This window comes from Streptopelia decaocto (genome assembly GCF_964273445.1).
Source record: "Streptopelia decaocto genome assembly, chromosome: Z".
Lineage (NCBI taxonomy): Eukaryota > Metazoa > Chordata > Aves > Columbiformes > Columbidae > Streptopelia > Streptopelia decaocto.
In genome coordinates, this window is record NC_138657.1 from 27,108,355 (window position 1) to 27,135,720 (window position 27,366).

The window sequence follows — 27,366 nt, forward strand, 5'->3', positions numbered from 1 at the left end:
TAGGTTATGTTTATTTATCCACTTCACATCCTTTTTAAATTTCAGTGATAATGTTAGCCATCAGAGTACTGTGGAGTAGCAAGGATATACCCTTATTCCCTGGCTGGAAGTGTGTAGGAGTAACTGTATAATTAATAATGCATGGTAGATGCTGTAGATGCTGCAGCTGTTGTCATTTCCTGAGGTAGAAATACTAAACGTGTTATGTGTTCAGGTTCACGTAGTTCTGATAATCTGTGCTGAATGATAGTTTACTGGCGGTGATTATGTTCCTAATGGTGTTCTCACATATAATGAGAAAAGTATTTTTGCATTACAGCATTTTTGCAGAAAAGGTGTTTGTAAAAAGTAAAGGAGATAAAAAACTTCATGGGTTAGAAAATTTAGCATGCAGGTGAAAACCTTCTGTGGTAAGTGTATTAAATATATTCTAGGCACTTTTGTGCTTTCTAAATAATAGCATAATTACATTTTTTTCTCCAACTCTTCAGTGGAATGACTTGGCACGCTATCTTCCCATCATCAACTAATTTTGTTGGTTTAACCTTGCAACCTGCAGACAGGTACTCCGTAGGCAATTTATTGATGTGTAGACGTTGGCTGTAGAGATTAGGACAAAATACACAGTGCTGCATTTCGTAAGCTCCAGAACAGTTTTGGTTACTAGTGATCTATTGATTTGCTGGACGTCTAAATTCTGTTTGGCACCAATTTTGTAGGGATAATTTTTTGGGATTACTGCTTTAGGTTTGTGGACTGGCATGTCAATGTGGATTTACCTTGAAGTGTAATAAAGAGGAAGTCCTTGCATGCTGGAAGATGACTTGAGCATTTTTAATCTTTTGTTAACAAGAAGCTGGTAATAGTATTGATTAATTTAAATTGTTGTGTTTTAGGGACACATAAGTAGAATATGAATTCCTGCAATTTGAGAGAAATCTGGTGAGCCTGCTCATGTTTATCAAAGGTACCTGGTACTCTGCAGGTACCTGGCTTCTATGTATGAATTTAGGATTTCTAGCTTTCCTTAGCCTGCAAAAGCATTAGCACTGTTGCATCTTGAAAGGGGTGCAGGCCAGTAAATTATCCAATAGTTTGATCTGAAGGAATTATGCTGCTCTTACCAGGTTAATCTCATCTCTTTCCATGTGCAGTTTTGTGAATATTAGTCAAGACATACCTTTGCTGTGTATTCAAGGCACTGAGTGTATAAAAAAAAATTGCAAACCAAAAATATCAATGTTTGTAAGTCTAGTGTATACTGATGCAGTGATTAATTCACGATGTTGCTGAGGGTTGATGATTTTAGTATGGGAGGCTGGTGAACTAGTAGCCTGATTGTGCTTTTTGAATAAGAATTTGAGACAGACATGGTACTAGTATGAGGAAAAAAAAAATCGAGCTTTTGGGTGCCCAGTTCTTCTTGGGATTTGAGTGTTTATTTCCTATATGTACTTAAATGAAATCAGTTACTTTAATTTTTAAGCATTGTGAAAGGGAAGGTTTTCATCATGTCTGGAGCCAAACAGGTTATTGACAAAATGAAAGAAAATAAAGTTTGTAGCCTCTTTGTTTTGCAGGGGAGATGGAGGAAGATGAAAGAGAATATTTGCCCTAAGAATGATGAGAGGTCAGGTAGGATGAGATGTGGGAAGAGTATTAGTATGTCACAGAACCATTGTCTTTCAGCTGATGATTTTTTATTATTTTATCAGATTACTAAGAAGTTTAGTTCCTCATCTTATTCTTTGAAAGTATTTTGTAGCTCTCCATTGCATAATAGAACTGAAAAGTAAAAGGTGGAATAATTGCTCTGGGAAATAATTCTTCCATTTAACTGTATTTTTTTAAAGTTATATTTTCTGCATGAGATCGTTTTCAATACAGAATCACAGAATGGTTGGGGTTGGACTGGACCTCTGGAGACCACCTAGTTCAACCCACCTGCTAAAGCAGGCACACCTAGGGTAGATTGCACAGTAATGTGCTCAGGCGGGTCTTGAATGTCTTCATGTTCAGATGGAATCTCCTTTGCTTCAGTCTGTGCCTGTTGCCCCTCATCCTTGGGCACCACTGAAAGGAGTCTGGTCCCACCCTCTTGACACTCACCCTTGAGATACTTATAAATATTGATGAGATCCCCTTTCAGCCTTCCCTTCTCCAGGCTGAACAGACCCAGCTCTCTGTCTCTCCTCATAAGAAAGATGCTCCAGGCCCCTAATCATCTTTGTATCTCTCTGCTGCGCTTCCTCCAGTAGTTCCTTGTCTTTCTTAAACCAGGGAGCCCAGAACTGCACACAGTACTCCAGATCGGGTCTCACCAGGGCAGAGTAGAAGGGGAGGATAACCTCCCTGAACCTGCTGGTCACATTCTCCTTAATGCACCCCAGGATACCATTGGCCTTCTTGGCCACAAGGGCACATTGTTGACTCATGGTCAACCTGTTGTCCACCAGAACTCTCAAGTCCTTCTCTGGAGTGCTGCTTCCCTGCAGGTCCATCCCTAACCTGTACTGGTGCCTGGGGTTATTCCTCCTCAGGTGCAGGACCCTGTGCTTCCCCTTGTTAAACTTCATTAGGTTCTTCTCTGCCCAGTCCTCTAGCCTGTCCAGGTCTCACTGAATGGCAGCACAGCCTTCTGGTGTGCCAGCCCTTCCACCCAGTTTGGTATCATCAGCAAACTTGCTGAGGGTGCATTCAATCTCTTCATCCAGGTCATTGATGCACAGGTTGAACAGGACTAGACCTAATACTGACCCCTGGGGAACCCCACTAACTACAGGCTTCCAACCAGACTTTGCACTGTTGGTCACAACCCTCTGCGCTCTGCCATCCAACCAGTTCATGATCCATCTCACCGTGCATTCATCTGTTCTCATGTCTATTCATTCATGGTAGTTGTTTGATTTCAGTTATACAGGGACATGCTTTAACACCAGATGAAATACCATTTGTGTACCTATGATTGTGAACTTAAAGGGTTCTGTTCTGTGGCTTACTGAGAGTTGTGGACAAGATTCAGCACTTCTCTAGTTTTTAACCGTTTTGCTATGGAGGCAAACACTAAAGTATTTGGTATCTTAGCATTCTTGGAAGCAGAGGATTAAATTAGTGTCTTATGTATTAATATGTGACAATTTAGACTTCACACAGCTGAAAAGCTTTCACAGGCGATTCTCCTCCCTCTTCTCCCCAACTCCTGTACAACCGTGCAAACTAAACTTTTGACTGAGGATAACTATTGGTTAATTTACCATGGTGTGTCTTCTGTTAGCAACATACAATAAAACTGTGTGACTGAAGTTGGTGTATTTATGGAACCATAGCTTTATTATGAGGGTTGAGAAGGCCTTAACGTACACACAGTACTTAGAGGTAATCTCTCATCTGAAAAGCTAAACCATGAAAAAATTTTTGAGTGTTTATTTCTTTTAATCTTGCTGCTTTTAGCTTTGTATATAGATTACCTAAAAGAATTTACCACTTAGGACTCAAAGACCCTGAATACAAGATATGATACTTCCCTTTGTCATTTGAAGTAGCATATAGCATTACTTCAGATTTGACTTTCAGAAAAAATTGACTAAGTTACTGGTTGAGTCCCTTATCTCCTGACTTATGTATTTAGCACTGCCCTTATATGGCATCAGTTATGTCTACTCTAAATGAACAGAGGTTGTTTCTGTTAATACGAACACTATTTTATTCAGTTTTAGGAAAACCGGAAATAGACTAAACATTTGGACACCTCTGTTCTGAAAGGCACTCTATTTGTGCTTGTATCTTTTCTAAGTCTTAAGGTTGTTCATACTAATTTTGAACTGTCACATCTCTTCAGCATCTAGTTATATGAATGGTGATTTCACATTTAAAATGTATATTTAGAAAATATAGGTTACAGAGATTTGTTAAAAAGTCACCTGCCATGTGTAAACAAGGCTATTGATTGAAGATGACTAACCAACAGACCAGATAGAGAGGTGTATTAATGTAGCTATCATGTTACCAGTATTTGAGGTAAAATGCTTAGTCCTGAGTATGGTATCTCTAATTTTGCATTGTGCTGTGTAGATGTCTGTTAAATGTATTTCTTGCAGTTAATTAAATACTGATGTTGATTACCACAGTTTATGAAGCACATGAGGATTCCTATATATGTACAATCCTGTATATACAATTCCTTTTTGTTGTACTCACTAGTATGAGTGCAGTGAATTTTGCGGTGCTGCAAGCTTGACACAAACTAGGCTTTGGGGAAGTGATACAAAAGTATTGCTTCTCCTCCTTGAAGAACTCTAATTTTTATTATTTTGTATCTCCGACAGCATCAAAAAAATCAAAGTATGAAGATGTTATTGATCTCAATATCTGTGCAGATTTATCCGGTTTACGTATCTTTATTAGAGAGAAAAAACACAGAATAGCTGAAATTCACATTGAAGGTAGGAACAAAACTTTAATCACAAATGCACAAACTTTGAAAACAGAACAGTCTCTAGATTGTTATGATTTTATTTTTATTTTTTTTAAAGGTCTGGATAGCCAAGTGATCATGAAGAAAGCAGCAACAGAAGTGACTGCAAAATTAAAGAACATCATTATTGTGGATTCTGATGAGACAGCGTTGTATAAAAAGGTGTGCATTTGCATGTATCATTGATTTCTGAATGGAATATAGATGCTAGATTGAACTTTCTTTGTGGACTCAACTCTTTAACTGTGATTTTTATTTTTTTAAATAATGTTTTATGTATTTCCTGGGAGCATTATTGTCTATAGGCAGACTGATTTTGCCCCCACAACTGGTGGTTTGTATGCTGACACTGATTTTGTGCAACTGTGATACCCAGCTGCTCATCGCACACCCTATTTTGTCCTTTGATGGACAGAATTACTCAACCTGAGATTCCACTGAATATTTTCTGATATTTCAAAGATTTTGTTTGTTTATTTATTGTTGAAATATTTGAAGTAAAAATGTCTTAAAAATGTGAGGTACTACATTTTATTTTGGAATTCAGTTTCTTCAGCGTAAGTTTTTACACTAGGGATACTATATATATATTTTTTTTTTCTTCTTAAGGCTCTTTACATCACAGGAAAAGAAGTCTTCAACTTCAGAATGATATCATATGTGAATGCTACAGATGGCATTGCATATACAAATATGGATGTTGTTGACAATCGTATTTACCTAACTGTTGGATGTATTCAAGTAGTTTTTGTCAACAAGTTTGTTTCCTCTATTCTGGTAAGTCAAATTTCCCAGATGTTGTTCCTTACCATTCAAATAAAACTGTCAGAGCTAGAAAAGGATAAAGCATCCCATATGGGGTGGCGCTCGTTTGTGTAAGAAATCTTATATATTATTGTAAAAACTTCACTGGGATTGGTGGTTGGGCTATTTACTTTTCTTCTTCATATTTGCTATTGTGGAGTGAGTGGCTAAGCAACAATATTTGCTATTATTGTTAGTAATTTTTTTCTTTAAATAACCCATGGCAGGTTTCAGATATACACACTGTTCTTTGTTTATAACACATATATAAGTAAATATGTGTTATGTTTATAACACATAATATAAGTAAAAAACCATGAAAATGAATGCCTCTGTGGTAAATTCTGCTAAGTAAATTTATGTTTTACTCTCATTTGAGTCAATAAATGCATACAAGTCATGTTACAAGGTCATTGCTGTTACTATCTGATTTGCCAAATATTTAGTATGGAAATTTGTTATTATATAAATACTTATTATATATGGGCTTACTGTGTCATATTTTGGGGGGAGATTACCCTATTAAAGAATTCAGAAAAAGTGCGTAGCAGAAGTACTATCTCAGGATGGTTGGCTATTTAAAAAACTATGATTTGTAATGTGTTTGAAGTATTGTCATTCTTAATGTTTTTCCTAGGCCTTTGTAAATAACTTTCAAGCTGCCAAGGAAGCTCTTACTGAGGCAACTGTTCAAGCAGCAGAGAAAGCAGCTACAGGTGTAAAAGAGCTAGCGGAGCGTAGTTCCCGTTTGGCTCTAGATATCAATATTAAAGCACCTGTTGTGATAGTTCCACAGTCAGCAATGTCTGCAAATGTCCTGGTGGCTGATCTTGGTCTAATCACCGTGAAGAACCAATTCTTTATCGCTAAAACAAAAACACGGTATAATCTCCCACCTGTTGTTGACTCTATGACAGTGAAATTGAGTGAACTGAAGTTATACAGGTAATCTACTGTCAAGATTTTGTTTACATTAATGTAATCATTTTGGTATACTTCAGCTGTAGAGCTTTGAGATGTTGTTATCAAAGTAATTAGTTAATGTTTGGTGGTTGATGGATAGACTATCTTGAAATACAACACCAAATGGATAAATACTTTGTAAAATCAATTAAAATGTGTGGCTTAGGAGAAATAGCAATTGCACATCTTTTAATAGAATCAAATGTCTGTCTAAGGAGTATTTTGTAGAATAATAGACACACATGATAGTTATACTTTGGGACAGGTTATACTGATTTGTAAATGGCTGTTTTGATGGGCTTTACAAACTATACATGACAAAAAAGATATCAAGAGAGCCATAAAGAAGTGCTTGAAAATGGGCAGGGAATTGGAAGACGGAAGGGAAGGGGATTTTCAAACACAGTTGAAGAGGACTGAAGAAAGAAGGAATTGCCCTCAGTAGAGAGCAGGTAAGAGGTCTTACCTTGCAAGAAGTTAGAATGTTCTGTGCCTGGTATGTGCCTGATGTGTCTCGTCCCTGCGAAGAAAAGATGCCTAGTTGGTGGAGTAAGGTTTTAACAAGAGTAGTAAGAAAACTGTTTTACATTACTCTTCCAAAGGGTGAGGAAAATACAGAAATATGTTAGAATGTGTAAGTGAAGTACATCAAGCTGTGAGTATTTTGTTTCTATTCACAGATCGTGCTATGAGCAGGGTTCATTGCAAACTGAAGTACAGTTGTTGCAGCCAGTCAATCTGGAAGTAGCTGTTGAACGGAATTTAGCTGCTGCATGGTATAATGAAGTTCCTGATATTGAAATATCTGGCCGACTCAAGCCCATGAATGTAAGCACGAATTTCTTAAAGCAGCTGTTAAAGTACCAGTGGAAAAATGGATTCATTTTTCTGTCCATAAAAGTCTAAGTTCATTAGTTAGGGTATTGTTTGTTTCAAGAACTATAGGTAGAGCTGATTTTGTTGTTCCATAGGGGAAAAGGAAGTAACTTTCTGTTCTAATTTTAGCTCTTTATTTTGTCTGTGATTCTGCAGGCAGACTTTGTACTATATATCACTGTTGCTGGTTAGAAATGGGTGTGCTGTTTTAGCCTTCTTTGACCTGTTGGTTAGTATATTTCAAAGAAAGATTGGAAAAATTGGGTCTTATTGGTCTGTTCACTCATTGGCAGTGCAATCACCTGCTGAGTTCCTACCCCTGACAAGCTTGAGTGTGAGTTAGTATGCATGCTCATTTAAATGTAGTATAAAAAAATATAAAGCTTGTCAGCTGTATGAGGGAAACCAATTTGCTAAATATTAAGATAGAACTAGTAACCGTTACTGTAAAGTACCTTGTGACTTAATGTGGATAACAATTCTGTGTGACTGTAAGTCCAACTATATGTGTATGTCTTCAAATACTCAGTTTCTGAATTGTAGCTGTGTAAAGAAAGTTGGTAGACAAAACCAAAATAATGTGTGAATGACTTCTGATTTCTAGAAGTTACTGTAAGGAGTAGTGTGGACTTGAGAAAAATACTTTACTTGGTTCTTTAGTCTCCTAAACAGAGACTCAGATGCGATTAATTCGGTTTATCTGTTTACTTGTGTACTTAGATTTTAGCTACCAAAAGGTTTATGAACTGAGTTGTCCTGAGTTTAATAACAATCTTTTTTTAAAGTTAATTCTCAGTCAGGAAGACATTACCACAATATTGAGAACACTAAATGAAAATATAGGTGAAAGCTCTGCCTCATCAACATCTTTGCCAGAGCCAAAAGATACGACTAGCCATTGCAGTGACATGCACAGCACTTCACAGCACTCTGCAGGTAATGTTTTCTAAAATTATGTGTGATATGCCATTTGTAGGTATTACTGTAAATTTATTTCTGTTGGAATTACCTTTATGAAAGGATGCCAGGTTGTTTTTAACAGTATGCCTCTAATATCTTGACATTTGACCTATAGCCAATGGTAATGATAATTAATAGGAGCAACTGGGCCACTGTGGTGAGTTTTCTAGTATGTTGTGTTTTAATGTGGGGACCACCTTGTTCTTCTGGCAAAAATGCAGAGAGCACCTAAAAGTCTGTCAGCTGTATTTGGTAACATCCCAACTTTGGAAAGTTGTTATGTTACTCTTTTTCCTGTGTATGCTGGTTCTGTTGCTGTTCAGTTTTAGAACTGTTTGTCTTGTCATAATGATGGCATCCCTAAAAGTTGTTCCTATTAAGTAGCGCATCATTGCCCCTTAAACTGTTCAGCACACACACAAAAAAAGCAAGTAAGGTTAAGAAAATAATATTTTATTGAACTTTTCTGTTAAATGTGAAAAATAGCAAAAATGTAGCAAGATGAACAAATGTGAATGAAAGCAAACGTGTATTCTTTTCAACATTTTTGCATACAGTACCATATAACATTAAGGGAAGTTGTACATTTATGTCTTAAAGATGATAAAAATTGCACATAGAATATACAAGCAGAGAATTTTATTTTCTTGAGTATTGTGTGATTTTGCCAAAAATAATTACAGAGAACATGACAGACATGTCTTAAGTGTGAATGGATTTAGGAATGTAGGAAAAGAGGAGTTATTGTCTTTATAGTTGTTAGTGAGGATGTCAGTTTTCGATTGTGGTGTTGGTTTGTTTGGGAGAAGGAGGGGTTTGGTTGATTTGGGTTTTTTTTGTTTGTTTGTTTGGTCTTGTATTTATTTTCTTATTTGTAGTCAGGTAATTTTCTTTAATACAATGCTTTTCTAATTTCTGAAAGGTGTAACTGTTGTGACATCAGCAGTGGTGGAATTGCATTCACCTATGAAAATAAAAACAACACTAAAACTGGACTTCAGATTCGACTCTCTGACTTTAGTGTTGTATAGTCCAAATTCAAAAGAGGTAAATATAATTCTGGTTACAAAGAGAAAGAAACAGCTTTAAGATTGCCTATGGTCTTAGAAATTCTGAACAGGAATGGTTTAATTTATGAGCAGAGAAAGTGATTTCTAGCAATATTAGCAAACATCATGATAAACAGCTATTTTAACTAAATCATGTGACAGATATTACAGAAAGGAGAATAACCAGTGGTAGCACGTAATACATAGCATCTTCTGTGGTCTGACTAAAAATTAGCTGAAAACTTATTTCAGTTTAAAATAGTTTGTGAAGAAAAAAATGCATAGAGGTGCAATGTATTCTTTAGTTACATATGCACATGTGGACACACACATATATAAAAAAAATTGTAGAGAGATATTTTTAATTTGTATTACAGTATGAATGTGTTTTTATTCTTCTCGGGTTTTACTTACAAAACTTGTCAGCAAATTTCTGACTAAAAGTTTGGTAATATTTTATTGTTAATAAGAGAAAACTTAATTTCTTATTTGGTATCTTTGCATATACTACGTATTTTTAAAGAGCAAACAAACCGAAGTTGCATATGGTAGTTCTGCCTTCTTTGAAATATTATCTCACTTTCAGTTATGCAAGCTTGCTTTAGCAAGCTGGTAGGTGGGCAAAGTTTTGCTTTTTTCAGTTTCCTCTGTATGTTATTGATTTTTGATATATTATTATTAGAAATCTTACCAGTTAGAATAAAGCTGTATATCACACTTGTGTGCTGTTTCCATTACCTGCAAACAAATCTACAAACATATTTTCATTTGATTTAAACAGGTTACAAATTTGGATCAGAGAGATGACCTTTTGAAGCTTGCAGAGTTTAAGTTAGTTTTGATGTCAGCTGCTGTCAAAATGTTATCAGATGGTTCAATGAATGCTTCAGTCAAGCTAGCGAACTGTACATTAGATGATACAAGACAGTCAATCCAGAAGGCAACACCACGGTCTGTATTTTGACAAAAATTACTGTTTATTGGAGTTTGACAAAGAGTTCCAAATGTTTCCATTTTTATTTTCTGTTAAAACTTCATTTGTTCTGCTGTCAGTGGTTCTTAAAGTACATGTTACTGTAGGCTTATATGCTGTATATTACTTTAGGCTTTTTTTCCACATGTTGTTTATGAGACCAGTATACATGCTAGAAACAAACTTTAAATATGAAATAAAACAGACTTTAAATATGTAATTATTAAATGCAATAGAAACAAATGCAAATAGAAACACTTTCAGTTTTAGGAAGCTGTTGGCTAAGTAAGACAGATTTTTTTTCATGACGAGTAACAAACTTCAGTAAAGCGTAATAGTTTTGATATGTCAACAAAGAATTGTGATGGTTTGACTTGTTAAAATTATGAACACCTTTTGATGCCAATATATGGGAATTCAGTTAGTTTTGAAGTTTATAGAATGTTAGTGTTTTTATCAGTCATGTTTTAAAATTTTTGGTGTTAATTTTAAATTCACTCTCGTTAGTGTATTGCAGCTAGAGTGGGAATCTTGAGTATTTACAGTATTCGTGGATGCTTTTTAATTGTTTTCATTAAATGCTGTCTGAATGGTATTTCAGGATGGTGGACATGAAACATGGATTTGAAAAGAAAGTTATGATGGATATAAGCTATAAGCAGGGGAGAGATGGCACTGTTCTTGATGTGATTGTTCAAGAGATATACCTTTGTGCAAGCATGGAGTTTCTACTTACTGTTGCAGATATATTCCTAAAGGCTAATGCAGAAAGTGCTGCTGCACAGAGAAGTCTCAAACAGTCTTTACCTTTAAAGGAGCAAGGTATATACTGTAAAGATTTTAAAATTTGTATTTAAATATCTATTTCACTTTGGTATTATAATACTCCTTTAAAAATTATATTATTCCTTTCATGGGATTTCTTGTGTTTGCATATAGAACAGCTTCTTTTAACCATTGATATTTGTTTCTTTGCATCAGGAAAACTGGTTTGTTTCACTTGGTGTTTATTTCCAAATGAAGCTTTGTCTTTCCAGATAAAGCAAGTTCCTAAAAATGTATTTCTAGAAACAAAAAAAAAAAATTAAAATGGGAAAGGGCAGTTACAGTTTGCACTCTCTATGTTTATTTGGCAATCTTTGCAATCTCAACAAAGTTTATAACAACGATTTCCACAATCATCGCTTTCATTCTTCATGAGAATGACGGAGCATATTATATTATGCTTAAATATTAATTCAGCCTCCCAGATACTGCTGCCTAGAAATGTTGATATTTTACTTGTCAGAAATTAGTCCATTTGACCATTAAAGCAGGAAATGGGCTGTTTATGCTTCTAGGCCTCAGGTAGTTCACATCGGGTCTGCAAAGCAAGTCCCTTTTTTTTTGTGTGTGTGTGCTGGGGTTGTTTGTTTGTCTTGTTTTCCTAAGGATCCTAGTTGTGTCCACCTGAGCGTGGCCTGCTGTGATTATACAGTAGATTATCAAAATCTAAACAAGTTAGTAAGTCTTACATAAAATTATATTGGCACTGCAAATGGTTACATCAAGTACTAGTGAATGCTGCATTATTGTCCCTTGGAAAAATGTGTGTTTTGCTGCTCCAGAGAGCAGAAAAAGTGTACAGCATTTTCGTAAGACCCTATTGTAGCTGGCTGATGTACATATATAATGAGGCTGATACATTTCCTACTGTCAGAGGTAATAACAGTGGTGAATTTGTTATCCTTTTGATTTTGACAGAAAAGCTTTGTATTGTATGTAAAAGTAATTAGAGCTTTAATGGTTTTGTACCTCCAGTGAAGAGCCTAGAAATAAGTCAGCTGCAGGGATCTGCACATTTTCTGACACCATGTCTCTCTGTAAGAGACATGTAAATAATGACAATTTAATCTTTGAACAATCTATCTAATTTAATTTCTATTTTTGAAGCACCTGTGCAGCCTGTATCTACAATGGAAATGAACATTGTTGTTAAAAATCCAGAGGTTGTGTTTGTGGCTGATTTAACAAGAAGTGATGCTCCTGCCTTGGTGGTTACAACACAGTGTGAGGTCTTCATTAAAAGTAGCCCTGAGAGGTATAGCATGACAGCTGCCGTTAAAGAGATACAAATGAAAGCGTGTCCATTTCTTCCGGAAAAAAGGAAAGGGAACATTACTACAGTAAGTTTGTAAACATCCAACTTGTATTTTAAAGGTGCACTGTAACTACTAGAATGCAAATTATTTCTGAAGCTTTCATCATTATACAGCACGTTATAGATGGATGAGTAAAATTTTGTGGCTAACTTATTTTGTTAATTTTGATCTGTTTTGTCTGATATACCAAAAAGCATCATCTTGATGTGTGGCTTTGATGTTTGCTTTGTATGACAAACTGAAATCAAGACTCTAGAGGAGTAAAATGTTAATCTTTTCCATCCCATGTAAGCCAAATAAACAGAGTTTTGAGTGTACACTGTTTCGAATGCAATGTGGTAAATTTACAATGCTTTTCAGTCTGCAACTTTGCTTTAAATAGCTGTATAAGTGAATAACAAAGGATCTCAGACAGAATGGGAAGTATGTGTTATGAAATAGATGCTGTTCATAAATTCCTTTTTGTTTAATATTCATAGATCCCTTATATTAAAACTGTTTGTTTATATTTCGGCAACAGAATCAGCCTTGTCAGTTACTGGCCAGGTGGAAATTCACTGACTCCTTACAGCTTCTTCCAGCTTTTCTTCCTCTACAGCAGACTGTGCCTCAGTTAATTCTATAATTATATTGTTGTATCAGACAAATAATTCAATTTGACAGTATATTCAACTGTTGTATGTGGTCTGAGGACACCGATGAATTTTGAAGAATGAGACTTTTCAGCTCAGTGTTAATGCCTGCTTACATCATGAAGCTACACGGGACCAACCAAAGCAATAAGCACAAAGAACTTCGACTTCCACTTCATCTCCTGATCAGATCATTTCATAGCAGCTCACTTTACTCCTTGGGTTGACACAGTCTTTGCATTAATCAGTTAACAGTCTGGTCATTAAGGGAGTGATACACTTGCACTAACAACCAGAACACAATGAAAAGTTACTCGACTTCCATTTTCATAGCTGGCAAATGTGTCACAAATGTGGTTAGCTTTGTAGAAAGCAATTAAGAGGCTTCAAGCTTCCCATCTTACAGGAATATCTTTTGCTAGAATCTCTTATCTCAGACTGTAGAAATGGAGAAAAAGACCTGTATGTGACAGGATACTCATGCTCTAAAGAAGGAAAAAGACTTCTGAGGACCTTAGTTTTGATACTTCAAACAGTACCTTATTTGAAAGACTCAGAAAGTTCTCAAGAGAGTAATAGAGATCAAAAAATAAGACATTCTCTACTACCTGCAGAAAACATGTATTTAAGGAAATCTCTGAATCCAAGCTTTCTGTAAGCAAAATTATTTCAGTCTGAGAAAATAATCAGAGAAATAGAGATTCAGGTGACATTCCATGGCTGCCTTTAGTCAAGAAATAAAATGTATGATATGAGATTGTATGAAGATTACAAGATTTGTGAAGGCTGATATTGATATGAAGATTTTATATGGCCTAACCGTTGTAGACACTACTGATGGAGGAATTAATTCTCCTGGTGAATAAGTTTCCCCAGGTACCCAGGTAACTAGCTTCTGGATTTAGAGTAGAACAAGCCATGAGTTTCTTTCTGTACGTTTCTCACACATACCTTGGTCTAAAAAGGAATATGTTATTTTTTTCTTCCTGGCTGTAACTCGGAAGAAGAAAAAAAATACAGATCAGCAGAGAATAAATAATAATAATATGGACAAAAAATTATGTTAGATCAAACTCACTTGGGAAGAGTGCGGTAAAACTGATTCATGGTGTTTCTATACCCCCAGCATCTGATTCAAATATGGACAGAGATGTTGGCAAAGATTGCAAAATCAATATTGTTTGACATTACCGTTTTTGAAAGACTTAGCTTCCCAGGTAGGGACTGGAGAGCAAATTTTCCTGTCAGTACAGTGTCAGTAGAGTCTAGCTTCATCTGAGTGATTTATTAACTGCATATCACTATGATTTTGTTTATAGCGTACCTTAGATTTGGTTTTAGTAAACCTTGGCAAGTGGGAGTATGCAGGCGCTGATTGTAAAATAAAGCTAGAACTAAGTGATTGTGATTCAAACATTGATGTAATTATTCAGGGAAACTGTAACTGTTGTGGCTGTGTTGCCCTTGACTGAAAAGTCTAGTTCTCCTCAAAAGTCAGAGGCTTGATGGTGCAGTGTGTTTGAAGACATCTGCAGACTTTACCTAAAGAATGGAGTTACTGAAGTACAATGTATGACTGTGTCTGACATTTGAGTCTTTAATGATTGAGAATGGCTGATGTGATGCTTCTGATACCTTTATCTTTCTGTTTGAACATGTTATTAGTGTTCAGATGACTCTTAATTTTGAAGAAGCAAGTAATGGTTACTTTTTCCATGTGATACTTTTGTTGTGTGATATTCAAAAGTGTGTGCTTTTTTTACTAATATTTTTCCTCTATTTAACATGTGTTTTTTCTCTTTTGTATAGGTGTTACAGCCTTGTGACTTGTTCTTTGAAATGAAACAGTCAGGTACTAATCCACAGACAGCTGACCTAACGATTAAATCTCTAACAATAAAAGTAGGTAGACTTTTATTGTGTTTTTAGTTCTCTACTACTTTCTGCTGAGAAGGCTTTGAAGTTGCTTGTGTCTTAGAAAAAGATAAAAATCAGGAGTGACTGAAGTGAGGAATTGTTTCTGTTCTTCATCAGGTCACCTACCTGTTTAGCATGTGAAAACAAACAAAATGGAAAATTAACAATTGTGTCACAATGCTCTGGTTTTGGAAACTGGGTTTTATAAAAAGGCCTGATGTGCAGCGATAAGTTTTCAAGTGTTCAGGTAGAGTATTGGTTGGTGTAGTTTAGAAAGAAATCTGGAAGAAATAGGCTGAAATGTAGCTTGTGGAAAGGAACAAGTTTTCAAACATAAGAGTCCCGTAGAGAACATAAGTGTTTTGTTAGTGTAACATATTCATTAAAATTTTGTGTCTGAAAGTCACTGACTGTTTCCTCTACTAGCTTCTCATGTCCAGTTATTCCAACTTGTTATTTGTAGGTTTCACCAATAATCATAAACACAGTAATTACTATTACATCAGCCCTTTATCAAACTGCAGAAACAACAGAAGAAGAGACTAGTCAAATTCCTCCAGACTTGTGGAATAAGAAAGATATAAAAAATCTAAAAATGTGGTTTCTTGAAGAGTCAAATGAAAATGGAGATACAAATCCAACTGCTGAACTGGTTCCCACAGGAGAGTCATTGAAGATGAATATAGAATCGGTGTTTCTAACGCTTGAAGCTGGGGTTGGGCATCGAACTGTACCCATGCTTTTAGCCAAGTCCTCATTTCTTGGAGAAGTCAAAAACTGGAGTAGTCTAATCAACCTACGTTCTCGTCTTGAGCTGGAGGTGAGGAATACTACATAAAAAAGAAGAGTTTTGTTAAAATATGAAACATGTAACACTATTTAGACAATAAAAGAAAACTAATCCATGTATTTGAAGACTAAACTCCTGCAGATAGATGCTGTGGGAGCAGGGCAGGAATGAAAGGTAGTTAAAATGAAAATCCAGTGTGTTAGATGTAATGTATTAATGGGAGTAATTGGTGTTATACAGTCTCACATTTGTACTCTATACAGTTTCTGGCCTTGTTGTATCAATATTAAATTTTGGAGTGGCAACTTGACTAAAACTCAATCTGAATTTAAGATTATAGTAGAATATGTTTGTGTGTCATTTCTATAAAATAGTATGTAGTACAAGTATTGTACATAAAATGTCTGAACTGGCTCATATTTGGAAATCAGTGACATAAAATTCCATGGTTGCTGTAAGTAGTCTTCCTAATTTATAGTGCTTTAACCTTCCAGTTCCTACAGTTTAAGCCAAAATTATATTTTGAGTGACACACCTTATACTGTTTAGTTGGGAGTAGGTCTTTGCAATAGAGACTCACCTGTCTCATTTATTTCTCTAATGCATTTGCTTCATCTTATGGTGGGAACTGAAAGTGTAATCTTTTTATGTCTTTTATGTTATGAAAGTAAGTAATATACTTGTAAATCAGAATTGTGAGTCTTTTAAAATCTGTAGAACTTTCATTGATTTAACAATTGTATGTAGTTTCCTAATTGATTTCTGCATTTTAATAGGTACACTATTTTAATGAGATGTTTGGGGTGTGGGAACCTTTGCTTGAACCACTAGAAGTTGAGAAGACTGATTTATTCAAACCATGGACTCTTGAAATCAAGGTATACTTTCCAACACTAAACTAAACTCTTCCATTTCAATATGTTACAGAAGGCAAATGCTCTTCATCTTTCATTGCTGAGACTAATCTAACGATTTTGTTCTTCTTGTTGGTTACTGAGACTTTTTTGGCCTATTAGTCAGTGAAACCATCTCTTGCACCAGTGAAGATCCAGAGTCACAGATCTTTTAATTTATGTTGTCTTTCAGGTGGCAAGAAGACTTATTCAGTTGCACTACATAAACTTAATGGCTTTATATCAGTTTCTCTAAAGTTAGTTTATATGCTAATGATGCATTCAGTGACTTTGGGAAGACAGAAGTCCACTATCTCCTTCCATGGTAGTATCGGTAGCAGAAACTTGCTAGAAAAACTGATAGCTGTTATTGACTAACACAAAGCCTACTGTGGGAATAGTGCTCTTCTCAGTTCAGTTCCATCTTTCATACCAAAATAGTCTAGATTCTAGCCTCAAAGTAGATAAGCATCTGAGGAAGAGACATACTTTTTTTTAAAATTTCTTCCATCTCTCTTAACTCTTTTATTGCATAGTTTTCTGTTTTTTTCAAAACTTTTCAAGTATTTTTAGCCTGAGAGGATGCTCAAAATGGAAAACCTTCCCTTTCCTAGGGAGAAGATAGTGAGCCAAACCACATATCTTCTTGCACAGATATGAAATACAACATTTAGAAATACATGATTTCCAGAAATGTTGAAGACCGGGAAAATGTATTCCATTTGAGTTTTATTTTTTCCCTCAAACAGATGAAAACATACAAAATAAATATTTGTTTTGGAAACATGGTTTGGAAGACAAAATTTGGCGTTACTCTTTTAAGAGTAGCAAATCAATTATGTATAATAGTTTTTATGCAGTGTTGTTAGATAAGGTAAATGTTTTCAGACAGCATTTATGTGTTATTAGTTAGTATATAAGTGTATGTTCTTTGCTTTTGAATAATGAGAAATTGAGCTACTGTTATTGGAATTTCATTGACTTCTGAAATATCTTTTGCCTCTTGCCTTTTTGATTCTCTCATTTTATTTTTATTTGCGAATAAAAGCATGAACAAAGAAGGAAAACTGTGGCAGAACATAGAATTAGGAAAGGGAGAAAAAAAAAAAGTCTTGAGGTGAAACTTGCTACAAAAGGAGTGGTGGCATAAGAATTCTTTAAAAATCTCCTTTCAGATGAAGAAGAAGGCTAAAAAAACATTGGTTGAATCAGATGCTGAAGAAGAAAACTACAAAGTTCCAGAATATAAAACAGTAATAAATGTTTCCTCAAAAGACCAGCTCAACATTACACTATCCAAATGTGGACTACAAATGTTGAGTAACTTGGGCACGGTAAGAAAGATTACTTAACAGTGTGACAATTGTTAAATGAATGCTTGCACAGATTATCTTGATGAAGTTTTATTCAGTATATTTGTGGTCTGTATCTATACTTTGTTTTCTAGGCATTTGCTGAAGCGGCTAGTCAAACTTCAGACATCTTCAAAAAAGACCGAGCACCATTTGTGATAATAAATTCTTTAGGACTTCCTATCACTGTCTTACCTAGTGATTCCTTTAGTGTCCTAAATGTTGAATTTGGAGCAAAAGTACTTCATTTAAGAGATGGAGAGAGTTTAAATATGGAATTTGTCAGAACTAAAAACGAGAGTGACCAGTTCACTGCAATGACAACTCTGAGTAGCAAGAGGTTTTACATTCAGATCTGTAAGTTACAGAGTTCATACATCTTCGTTTTTTTAAATATTGCATGATGCATAATATTGTATCTTGTAAAGGTCAATAAGTATTGGGAGACTAGGTAACATGAAAGGAGTTTTCAGTTGGATTCTAGATGCATGGCAGCATTTGAAATCCTGTTTTAGTCTTCACAGCTAAAAGTTACATGTATCATGCTTGTTAATTTTTGTAGCATAAATTTTCTACTATAATAATTTAGTGAAGTAATCTTTATTTCACAGTTTTACTGTCATCAAATATTTTTGGTTGTATTCATACATTAATGCAAAATTAAGCTACCCAAAATTTTTTTTTTTTTTTTAGAATTCTGAGTCCTGTGTGCATGTGTGTTCATAGCAGAAATTACTCTAAAGGGGGATGTTTTTAAGTAAATGTTATTTTAAATTATTTAAAATAAAACACAAGTAGAGCTAAAAGTAAAATTTAGCTACTTTTAATGGTGAACGTGTTAACAATTTCAGCTGATTTATTGTAACAATTGACAGTTTTTCAAACCTGATTTTTCAGACTGGTCTTGGCTATAGGATTTATTAGTTGAATAGTTTTCAGTGTGTATGATCTGTACCTTGTTACTAAGGCATTACATCATGTAAACATTTCTCTTTAGACACTCTATTTGCAGTAGCAAAACCACTTAAATATTTGACTGATAGACTCACTTGCTCTTTTTCCTGTGGTGAAAAAGGAATTATTTCTGTTTTTTCAGTAAAACTGCAAGCCTGGCATAATAAAACCTAGGGATTGTACTTTTTCATCTCTAATTTTTTTTTTTAATAGATTAAGTGATATAGAAAATGTTCTTGGGTGCACATTTCTATCTTTCAAATTTATCTTTATACTTCTTTTGAGTCTTTCCTTTCTCATCTCGTAAATTCTAGGTCCACATAATCATTCCACTGTGGAAAAGATTCCATTGACAAAAGTGGGTCGATGTATTTACAGAGTGAGACACGAGGAATCAGGTGTTGAAAGGTCCATTGTCTGCCAAATTGATACTGTTGAAGGAAGCAAGATGATAACTATACGTTCTCCTATTCAAGTAATTATATTGCCATTATTTATTATTCCATTACTATTTTATTTTTTTAATGGATGAAAATGATCCTGTCATCTTTAAATAAACATTTAGAAAACATATTTCAAACATTTATCTGAACAATTCATGTAACTTTGCTGTTCTCTATTATTAAGGTAGTTTAGAAGAGGTTTTCGGGAATAAAAAGTTTGTTAAAAGTGACACAGACTGGAGTGGGGTGAGGTGGAAAGGGACCACATTTTAGATCAGGATAATTCATTGGTAAGGTTTTTTAATACTAGCTATAATTTCAGTCTTGTTCAACTATTTGATTTGTATGAAGTGATCAAACCCCTCTTAACCTTACCTTGGTTCTGCAAGATATCCTTCTATCATTTTTTGTTTTTTTTCATCCTGTACCATTGATACATGAATTTCAAATTCAGTACCAAGTCAGCTGAAGAGTGAGCCCTTTGAGCATATATCTTTTTTGATTGACATTGTATAGTTTACAAGTATAGAGGTGGTCCAGAAGTTATACTTCTATAGCAATTGTGTCCCTGTTACATTTCACTTGCAGCTTTTGCCCAGAGCAATTTATGATGTAGTTAATAACCTCATTTACTTTATTCTTCCCTAAATGAATTTTTTTCCAGAGCTAATAATGCCATTACATTAACGCTGAAATAAAAAAATGTTTGCAAAGAACAAGAGAGCTATATGCCCCCCCAAATTATAAAGGATGTTGATGGTTTTAACCTTAAATAAATATTTTAATTCCCCTGTGTTTTCTGTCATATGGATTTTGACGCACACACCAATGTCTGTATTATATTTAAGAGAAAGTTATTTGGGAACTTATTATGTAGTTCATATTTATTTGTCTTTGGTTTTACAGGGCTTTATGTTGTCCTTGAAAATAATTTTGCAGCAAATGTATTTCATAGTAATATTAATTTCATAATTAAAATACAGTTTTAAACTGCACAACCAAATCATTTAAGGATGTTTACTGGTATTACAGACAGTTCTTGTGAAGTACCTGACTTTGAATGGTAAATGAATAAGATGAACATTGAGAGAGTTCTCATTCTGTGCTCTCTTAGACTCAAAACACTTTATCTTTTCAGTTTTCCCTAATGCATATTTGGGATTTTTATTTCACATAGATAAGGAATCATTTTTCAACCCCTTTAAATATTTTTGAGGAAGGAAGATGTTTAGGGACTGCTTCACCAGAAAATGAATTCAACATACCATTGTCCTCTTACAGGTACCTAATTTCATTGTTCTTCTCTCATATAATGTGTTTGTGTGTTGTGGAATTATTGTATCCATACAATACACCAAGAAAAAATGTTTCTTCTTGCTACCTAATAGTGTAATTAATACTGTACTATCATTGCTGGGTAGGATCTTCTCAGAACATCTAGTTTGAGTTAAACAGAATATTATTTAATTCTTTAATTGGAAGTATTTTGAAATCCATTTTACCAAACAACTTTAATTATCTAAGTTACTTTAAGAATCTGAGCCCAGGTTCTTTTGGAACACAGTGATTGTCATACATACTGTACAAACTTTTTATCTTAGCAGGATGATATGTAGTGATGTATTGCAGGGTTATTTTAATTTAAAAAGAAAAAAAAAAGTAATACTTTGGTTTTTGTGATTCCAAAGTAAAAAATTGGAACTAATACATTCCATCTCTATCACAGATGTAGAAAAAGACTTGTTAACCTTAGAAAGACTTGGTTTTCAGCATAGTTATGCTATTAGCACCTTCAAGCTAACACCCACTTAAATTTTCAAACTCCTTGCCATTTTATCTGGACTCTCACCAATTTTTAGGCAGAAAAGTTTGCTTTGATTGTTTTTATGGTTATAGAGACTTTTTCCTTCTATTTTCCCCCCAAACACTCTCCTTACTTAAGAGGACAACAGTATGTCTTTTTCATTATTAAATAAGTTACACTTTACTGTATATAAGTTCATTAATATTTCTAACTATCTGTATTTTATTTAATAAGGTTTAGTGACATTCTGATTCATTGTGCAGGTACATGAGTGAGTTCCACTAGGCAGTCAGGAAAGGAAATACCACAAATCTTCAGTCAAGGAGCAGCTGACTTACAAAAGCAGATGCCTTACAAAAGCCACAAGTGTAAATAATCCATAAACTTGATGCTTTATGTGACTGAAAAGAAGGGTACTTTCTGCAGATCTATTATAGGACTGAATTGTTTATCCAGACCTTTTGCTTGGAGCAGGAATATAGCAGCACCTGTGAGGGAATTCAGTAGCCTCTTCATAAGAATTGCCAACAGTCCCTTCTGTCCAAGGGAAATATGTGGAGGTATGGAACAAAAAAACCCAACTTGTACAATTCCATGAACTTCTAGGGTCCAGACCACCTTTTTCTTCCTCCTTTAAGCAAGATGAAGGCAGGCAATGAATTACTGTCAGAAAGATTTTAGAGGTCAAATAATACTAGAAGGTCAGTGTTGCATAGCAAGTGTTCAAAAAATGTTTTCATTTACAGATCCATACTGAGTTTGCAACCACTAACCAATGAAAATGGAGTGGATGGAGAATATGATATGTGTGAAGGAATCACATTTGATGAAATGATGAAAAATGTTGACAGTTTATTACAAAGGAAATGCCAGTCTGTGAGGTCAACTAACCACTCGCTTGTTATCAATATTGTTCCTGTAAAAGACACGTTGACATCTTCATTATGTGCAGAAGATCAATGGGATTTTCCATATGTTGTTCATTTATGGCCTTCTGTTCTTCTCCGCAATCTTCTTCCTTATCAAATAACTTATTCTGTGGAGGTAATTATTTAATGTTTAATTTTCTTGTGATGTTTCCCACCTATGATATTAAGCTGATCATCTGGTAGAAATGTGTTTATAAATTAATATTGAAAGAATGGGCTTCTGTTAGAGCATTTGTGAGACAAGTTTACAGATCATGTAAGGGTGAGTCTGTATCTGCAGAAATGAAATGATACCAGAATGTGAAAAGTGGTGTTATTAATCATTAGTACTAGGTCATACTTTAGATACATATGCGAACTAAAGCACTGTACAAGTTTAGCCATGTGAAGGAGTAACTTTCTGTTGCTCAAGTGCAGATTGAGCCTAATTAAGCAGTGTAGGTTTTGCTGTGAGTTATGGTGACGTACATGGTCAGCCTGCAGTAGCGTTACATGTGCTGTCACTGACTTATAGCAGTAGCATGTTTTCACAGGCCTGCCTTTTTGTCAGGTATGGCTTGAATAGCAGCCTGGTGCCAGTCTATATATTCTTTTCAGATGAAATTAAACAATAAGGTGCACTTTGACTGTTAATAAGCATTTGTTCTAGGGCCAGATGAGAGCTGTTCTTAAGTAAAATGCCTGAAACATGTTCAGTGTGGACATTGGTTCCTCAGCACTAATTGTTTCATTCTGTGGATGTGCTGTGTTTGTGTCCTGCTGCTTACTGATGCAGACCTAGGATAACAGAAGTATAGGTGGGAGACACTAACTTTTTTTTTTCAGATGGTCTTCATATTTAGTACTTGGACTCAAATAGTAGAATTTAATCATAAAATATTGTCACAAATGCACAATTACTGGAGATAGGGACTGTGGCCTCTACCAACTGTATGGAAATATCAGGATTTTTTTCTGTATGTCTCTTACAAATTTAATTATAGTGAAAGAAATACTTAGTTCAGAAAATCTGTCATTTAATCATGCTTTTATATTTGAATTTGTTGACGGATTTGTGTGTATGTGTGTTCATGACCATGCATAGTGGTTTTTTTTTTTTACTATAAAATGTATTAAGATAGACTTTTAAGAATGTAACATAGTTAAATAGAATAGTAAACATTTTAAAATTTGGCCTATCGTAATTTTCCAAGCTAACTAGAAAATAAAAGTTGATACTAATTTTTAGTGTGACTCAAATGTACACTGTTTGGGGTTTTTTTTAAAGGGAAATGGGAACAAATATGACACTCTGGAAGAAGGATGTTCTGCCCAGATTCATAATGCAGTCTTGGATCAAACAAAACTAGATTTGCAGTTGCTTAACTATCTTGATCAAAACTGGAAAAGCGAGTACCATATAAAAAGCAACCTACCAGATATAACCTTCACGACGTTTTACTGCATCACAGAGTTGGATAAGACTGAACTTGATATTGCTTTCCATGTGACTTACACAACTGGGCAGATGATTATAGCAATTCACAGTCCGTACTGGATGGTGAATAAAACCGGTCGAATGTTGCAATACAAAGCTGATGGTATTCACCGCAAGCATCCTCCAGATTACAAAAAGCCGCTCCTTTTTTCTTTCCAGCCCAAAAACTTCTTCCAAAACAACAAGGTATTATATTTTGTAAAACATGACATCTCTGTACTCCTGTATGTTGTTGTGTGAAAGTATTTTTACGCTGTAAAAGTATCTGTACTATGCTGTACTCTGTAAAGGGTATACTATATCCCTGTCTGAAGATAAATATTTTAAGTAAGTGTTTTGTCGGATATGCTTGAGATGGGAAGTTTACAGCATGAAATATTATATTAAGAGAGATTCTTGTCTTTGAGAGGAATAAAATTTACTGAGAAGTGTTTAATAAATAAAATAATTTCCTTTATTCCTAGTAAACTGCATGTATAAAGGTTCTTATTCTAAAACAGACATTGAAGTTGTGTGGGAAATGTAAAGCTGTGGTACTTGAAAAATGGATACTTGCAGTGGTGGTAGGCAGATTGAGTCTGAATTGGTAGTAAGCTAATGTTAAGATGCAGTTTACCTTTTGAGCCTGCTATGTGAGTTTTCAATGCTGAGTGTCACTGACAGATGAATCATATGAGAGAGATTACAAGACTATGGTGATTTACCTTTGATATTTTAATTCTGACAAGTTTTGGTTGCTTCCTCTGGAGTATCTTACAGTTAAATTGCTTAGTCTACATAGCTTATAATTAAGGATGGTAGAAAATACCTTTCTGAGATGATACTGGCAATTGTTATGTCTTGACTTTTTAATAGAAACACCAGTATTTTCAGTAAACACTTACATTTATGTTTATATATATGCATACTTTATATATGATTTTAAATGTTGTCACTGCCTGTAAACTGGAAGTTAATTCAGGATGCTTCTTCACAGGTGCAGCTTATGGTAACTGACAGTGAACTGTCTGATCAGTTTTCACTGGACACTGTTGGAAGTCATGGTTCCGTGAAATGCAAGAGTCATAAAAAGGAATATCAAGTGAGTTAAATTTATTTTTCAATTTCATTACTTTCAGGAGATATGAGCAAGGTAAGAAAATAGCAGCGTACTTCTAACAATGTCTTTCTGTTCACAGGTTGGTGTCACCATACACAGCAGCAGTTTTAATATTACTAGAATTGTAACTTTCACTCCGTTTTTTATGATCTCAAACAGAAGCAAATACACTTTGGAAGTAGCTGAAGAAGGCCAGGAAAAGTGGATTCCTATTGTTTTGCAACAGGTAAACTTATAAAGGAAGCTATTCCATGTTGTTTCTCTAAGGAAAAAAAAAAAGATGGTTTGAACATTCACAGGTGGAAAATAGAAGCCATGTGTTCAGTGACAGTGTCTGAACACGTGTTATTTCAATGAATAGTCTGTGTCCTGTTACCTTTTCTCAATGTTTCTTCAGGGCATATTGTAAAGCTGGTTTATGTTGCAAGTGGAATGTTTTCTCTGTTACCTGCATCATAAATAGCATGAGAAAGACACCTGTACTGTTACTATATTATTTCTCTCTGCAATGGCACTGGAAGCCCTGTTTGGTTTTTGCAGTGGTTTGGCTGACCAGGTACATGTCATGCCACTATCATACAGGAAGAAATCTCATGTGGATCAGTTCAGATAGCTCCAAACTGTTCTTCTGGGACTAGTCTCACTGCTGCTTTTAGTGCTTACTGCATCCTTTCTAGAGAGGGATCACTGGTCCCTGGGCTGTGTGGTGTGGAAATCGCTTTTGGGCTTTTGACTGCTGCAGACTAGGCGTGCAGTTTGGTTGTTTGCACTGCAGTATCCCATTAATTACATTTTGCATGTGCTTTGAGGCCATCATGCTTTCCTTGAGGACATGAAGGAAAAGCAACTTCTGTTTGGGGTAGTGGTGGAGCTCTGTGAAGGCTGAAAATGATCCATACTGCCTTCTGGGAAGAGTGAAATCTCTCTCCATCCCTTCCAATAAGTCATGAAAAGAGTATATGCAAAACAGACAGAGTTTAGCATAAACTCTGGAGGCCTTCTCACTTTTCTTTAGCATTATAGATACTCCAAATGGTTACCAAAAATGCTTGTAAACTTAAATACTAACATTAGAAGAATACTTTAAATCAGATTCATAACCATACCAGTTTGTTAGCTTAAACACATGCCCCTTAAGTGTGCATTTTATCTTTAATGATCCTGGAAAAAATACCTTTTAAATACCATTGTTTCAATTTATGAAATCGATACTACTTTGCTTGTTTCTTCTTGCCATTATTCTGTTGTGATTTTTGTTAAGCTGTACACAATGATGTTTGGATCTTCAAGTGTTTAAATCAGTTCAGCTTCTCATAATGCTTATCATTATTTTCAAAAAGGTTTATTTGATTCTACTCAATAATATACTGTTTCCCATAAGCTGACACACTTGTTCTGTTTCCTACTATTATTATCATCACAGAACCACAGAACAATTGGGGTTGGAATAGACCTGTGGAGATCATCTAGTCCAACCGCTCTGCTAAAGCAGGTTCACCCAGAGCTGGTTGCACAGGAAAACATCCAGGCAGGTTTTGAATGTCTACAGAGAAGGAGACTCCACAACCTTTCTGGGCAGCCTGTTCCAGTGCTCTGTCACCCTCAAAGTAATGAAATTTCTTCTCATATTGAGAAGAAACTTCCTGTGTTGCAGTTTGTTCCTACTGCCCCTCATCTTGTCCTTGGACACCACTGAAAGGAATCTGATCCTATCCTCTTGACACCCACCCTGAAGATATTTCTAAGCATAGATGAGATCCACTCCCAGTCTTCTCTTCTTTGGGCTGAACAGACCCAGCTCTCTCAGCCTTTCCTTGGAAAAAAGGTGCTCCTGTCCCCTAATCATCTTTGGAGCTCTTAGAACTGTCGTAAGACTCTGACTCTACATAGTTTTTTAGGTTCTGAACATGCATGATCCCTCATGTATTTTGTTTATAAAGCTCTGAAATGACACTGGTTCATATGTAGTGGCATATGTAGTGACTTCATATTCTGAGAAAATACAGTCAGATTTTATTACTTCTCAGTGTTTTGTGGTTTATATTTGATATAGAGTTATTAGGATAAATTGAATTATTTTACAGGAACTTTTGAAATTTTCTGCAAAAAATATTCTAAGGCAATAGTTTTGAAAGTTCAAATACGTTGCTACATTTATTATCTGCAGTTTTCCTGTGGCTGTTTTATTGATATGCTTACAGAATTTTCTAGCATGTCCCACAAATGTAATTGTTTCTCAGGTGTTCCATAATTGTATTAATTGATCTCCTTTCAGTTATCAACTATCAAGGGAAGACTTGCAGATTTTAGAATTGCTCCTAATATCTTTTGAAAGATTAGATATGTCACTTTATCAAATGGAGTAATAGAGCTCAACAGAGGAATCCATATCCCCTCCTAAATTGTTCCAAACTTCACTCCAAAAATTGTTTGCCTTTCCACATTCTGTTGATAATTTCTCTTTTGATAAGCAGTATCTAAAAATCTGAGTTATGACAATTAAGTCTGCCAAGGTTATTCATTTGTAATCCAGTTGCTCAATACAGTATGTTTCTTATCTCTTCTAAATCTAGGTAGAGTCCAGACAGTATTGATCTATCTTTGGGCGTGCAGGATAGATTTCCAGAAACAAGTTTCCATCTGATCCTGTTCTTGAGATATAGAACTCTGCTATCCAGCTTACCTAGATTTTTTGTAATTAATGCCTGTAATTTTTTTGGTACTTCTCACTTTGGTCTTTTATGTTAGGTAGCTCTTAAAAAAATACAGCAAGCTTTTTGAAATGTTAATTCATATCTCAACTTGCTCTCCTCTCTCCCATTCTGTGTTTGTCATT

The 27,366-nt window shown here is 35.0% G+C and overlaps 1 protein-coding gene across 1 annotated transcript in view; it reads left to right on the top strand.

Moving 5' to 3' along the window:
* The window catches only part of VPS13A (vacuolar protein sorting 13 homolog A), a 105,818-nt gene that overhangs the window by 40,927 nt on the left and 37,525 nt on the right, over positions 1–27,366 (top strand). The window contains exons 30-50 of the mRNA XM_082074915.1: positions 4,326–4,442; positions 4,533–4,636; positions 5,084–5,251; positions 5,916–6,223; positions 6,922–7,069; positions 7,903–8,053; positions 9,000–9,124; positions 9,908–10,077; positions 10,701–10,921; positions 12,032–12,264; positions 14,682–14,774; positions 15,253–15,609; positions 16,356–16,457; positions 17,648–17,806; positions 17,920–18,181; positions 19,093–19,253; positions 20,399–20,502; positions 21,772–22,069; positions 23,222–23,617; positions 24,408–24,512; positions 24,610–24,756. Coding sequence (XP_081931041.1) covers positions 4,326–4,442; positions 4,533–4,636; positions 5,084–5,251; positions 5,916–6,223; positions 6,922–7,069; positions 7,903–8,053; positions 9,000–9,124; positions 9,908–10,077; positions 10,701–10,921; positions 12,032–12,264; positions 14,682–14,774; positions 15,253–15,609; positions 16,356–16,457; positions 17,648–17,806; positions 17,920–18,181; positions 19,093–19,253; positions 20,399–20,502; positions 21,772–22,069; positions 23,222–23,617; positions 24,408–24,512; positions 24,610–24,756 — 3,929 coding nt within the window. The remainder of the gene's footprint in view (positions 1–4,325; positions 4,443–4,532; positions 4,637–5,083; positions 5,252–5,915; positions 6,224–6,921; positions 7,070–7,902; positions 8,054–8,999; positions 9,125–9,907; positions 10,078–10,700; positions 10,922–12,031; positions 12,265–14,681; positions 14,775–15,252; positions 15,610–16,355; positions 16,458–17,647; positions 17,807–17,919; positions 18,182–19,092; positions 19,254–20,398; positions 20,503–21,771; positions 22,070–23,221; positions 23,618–24,407; positions 24,513–24,609; positions 24,757–27,366) is intronic.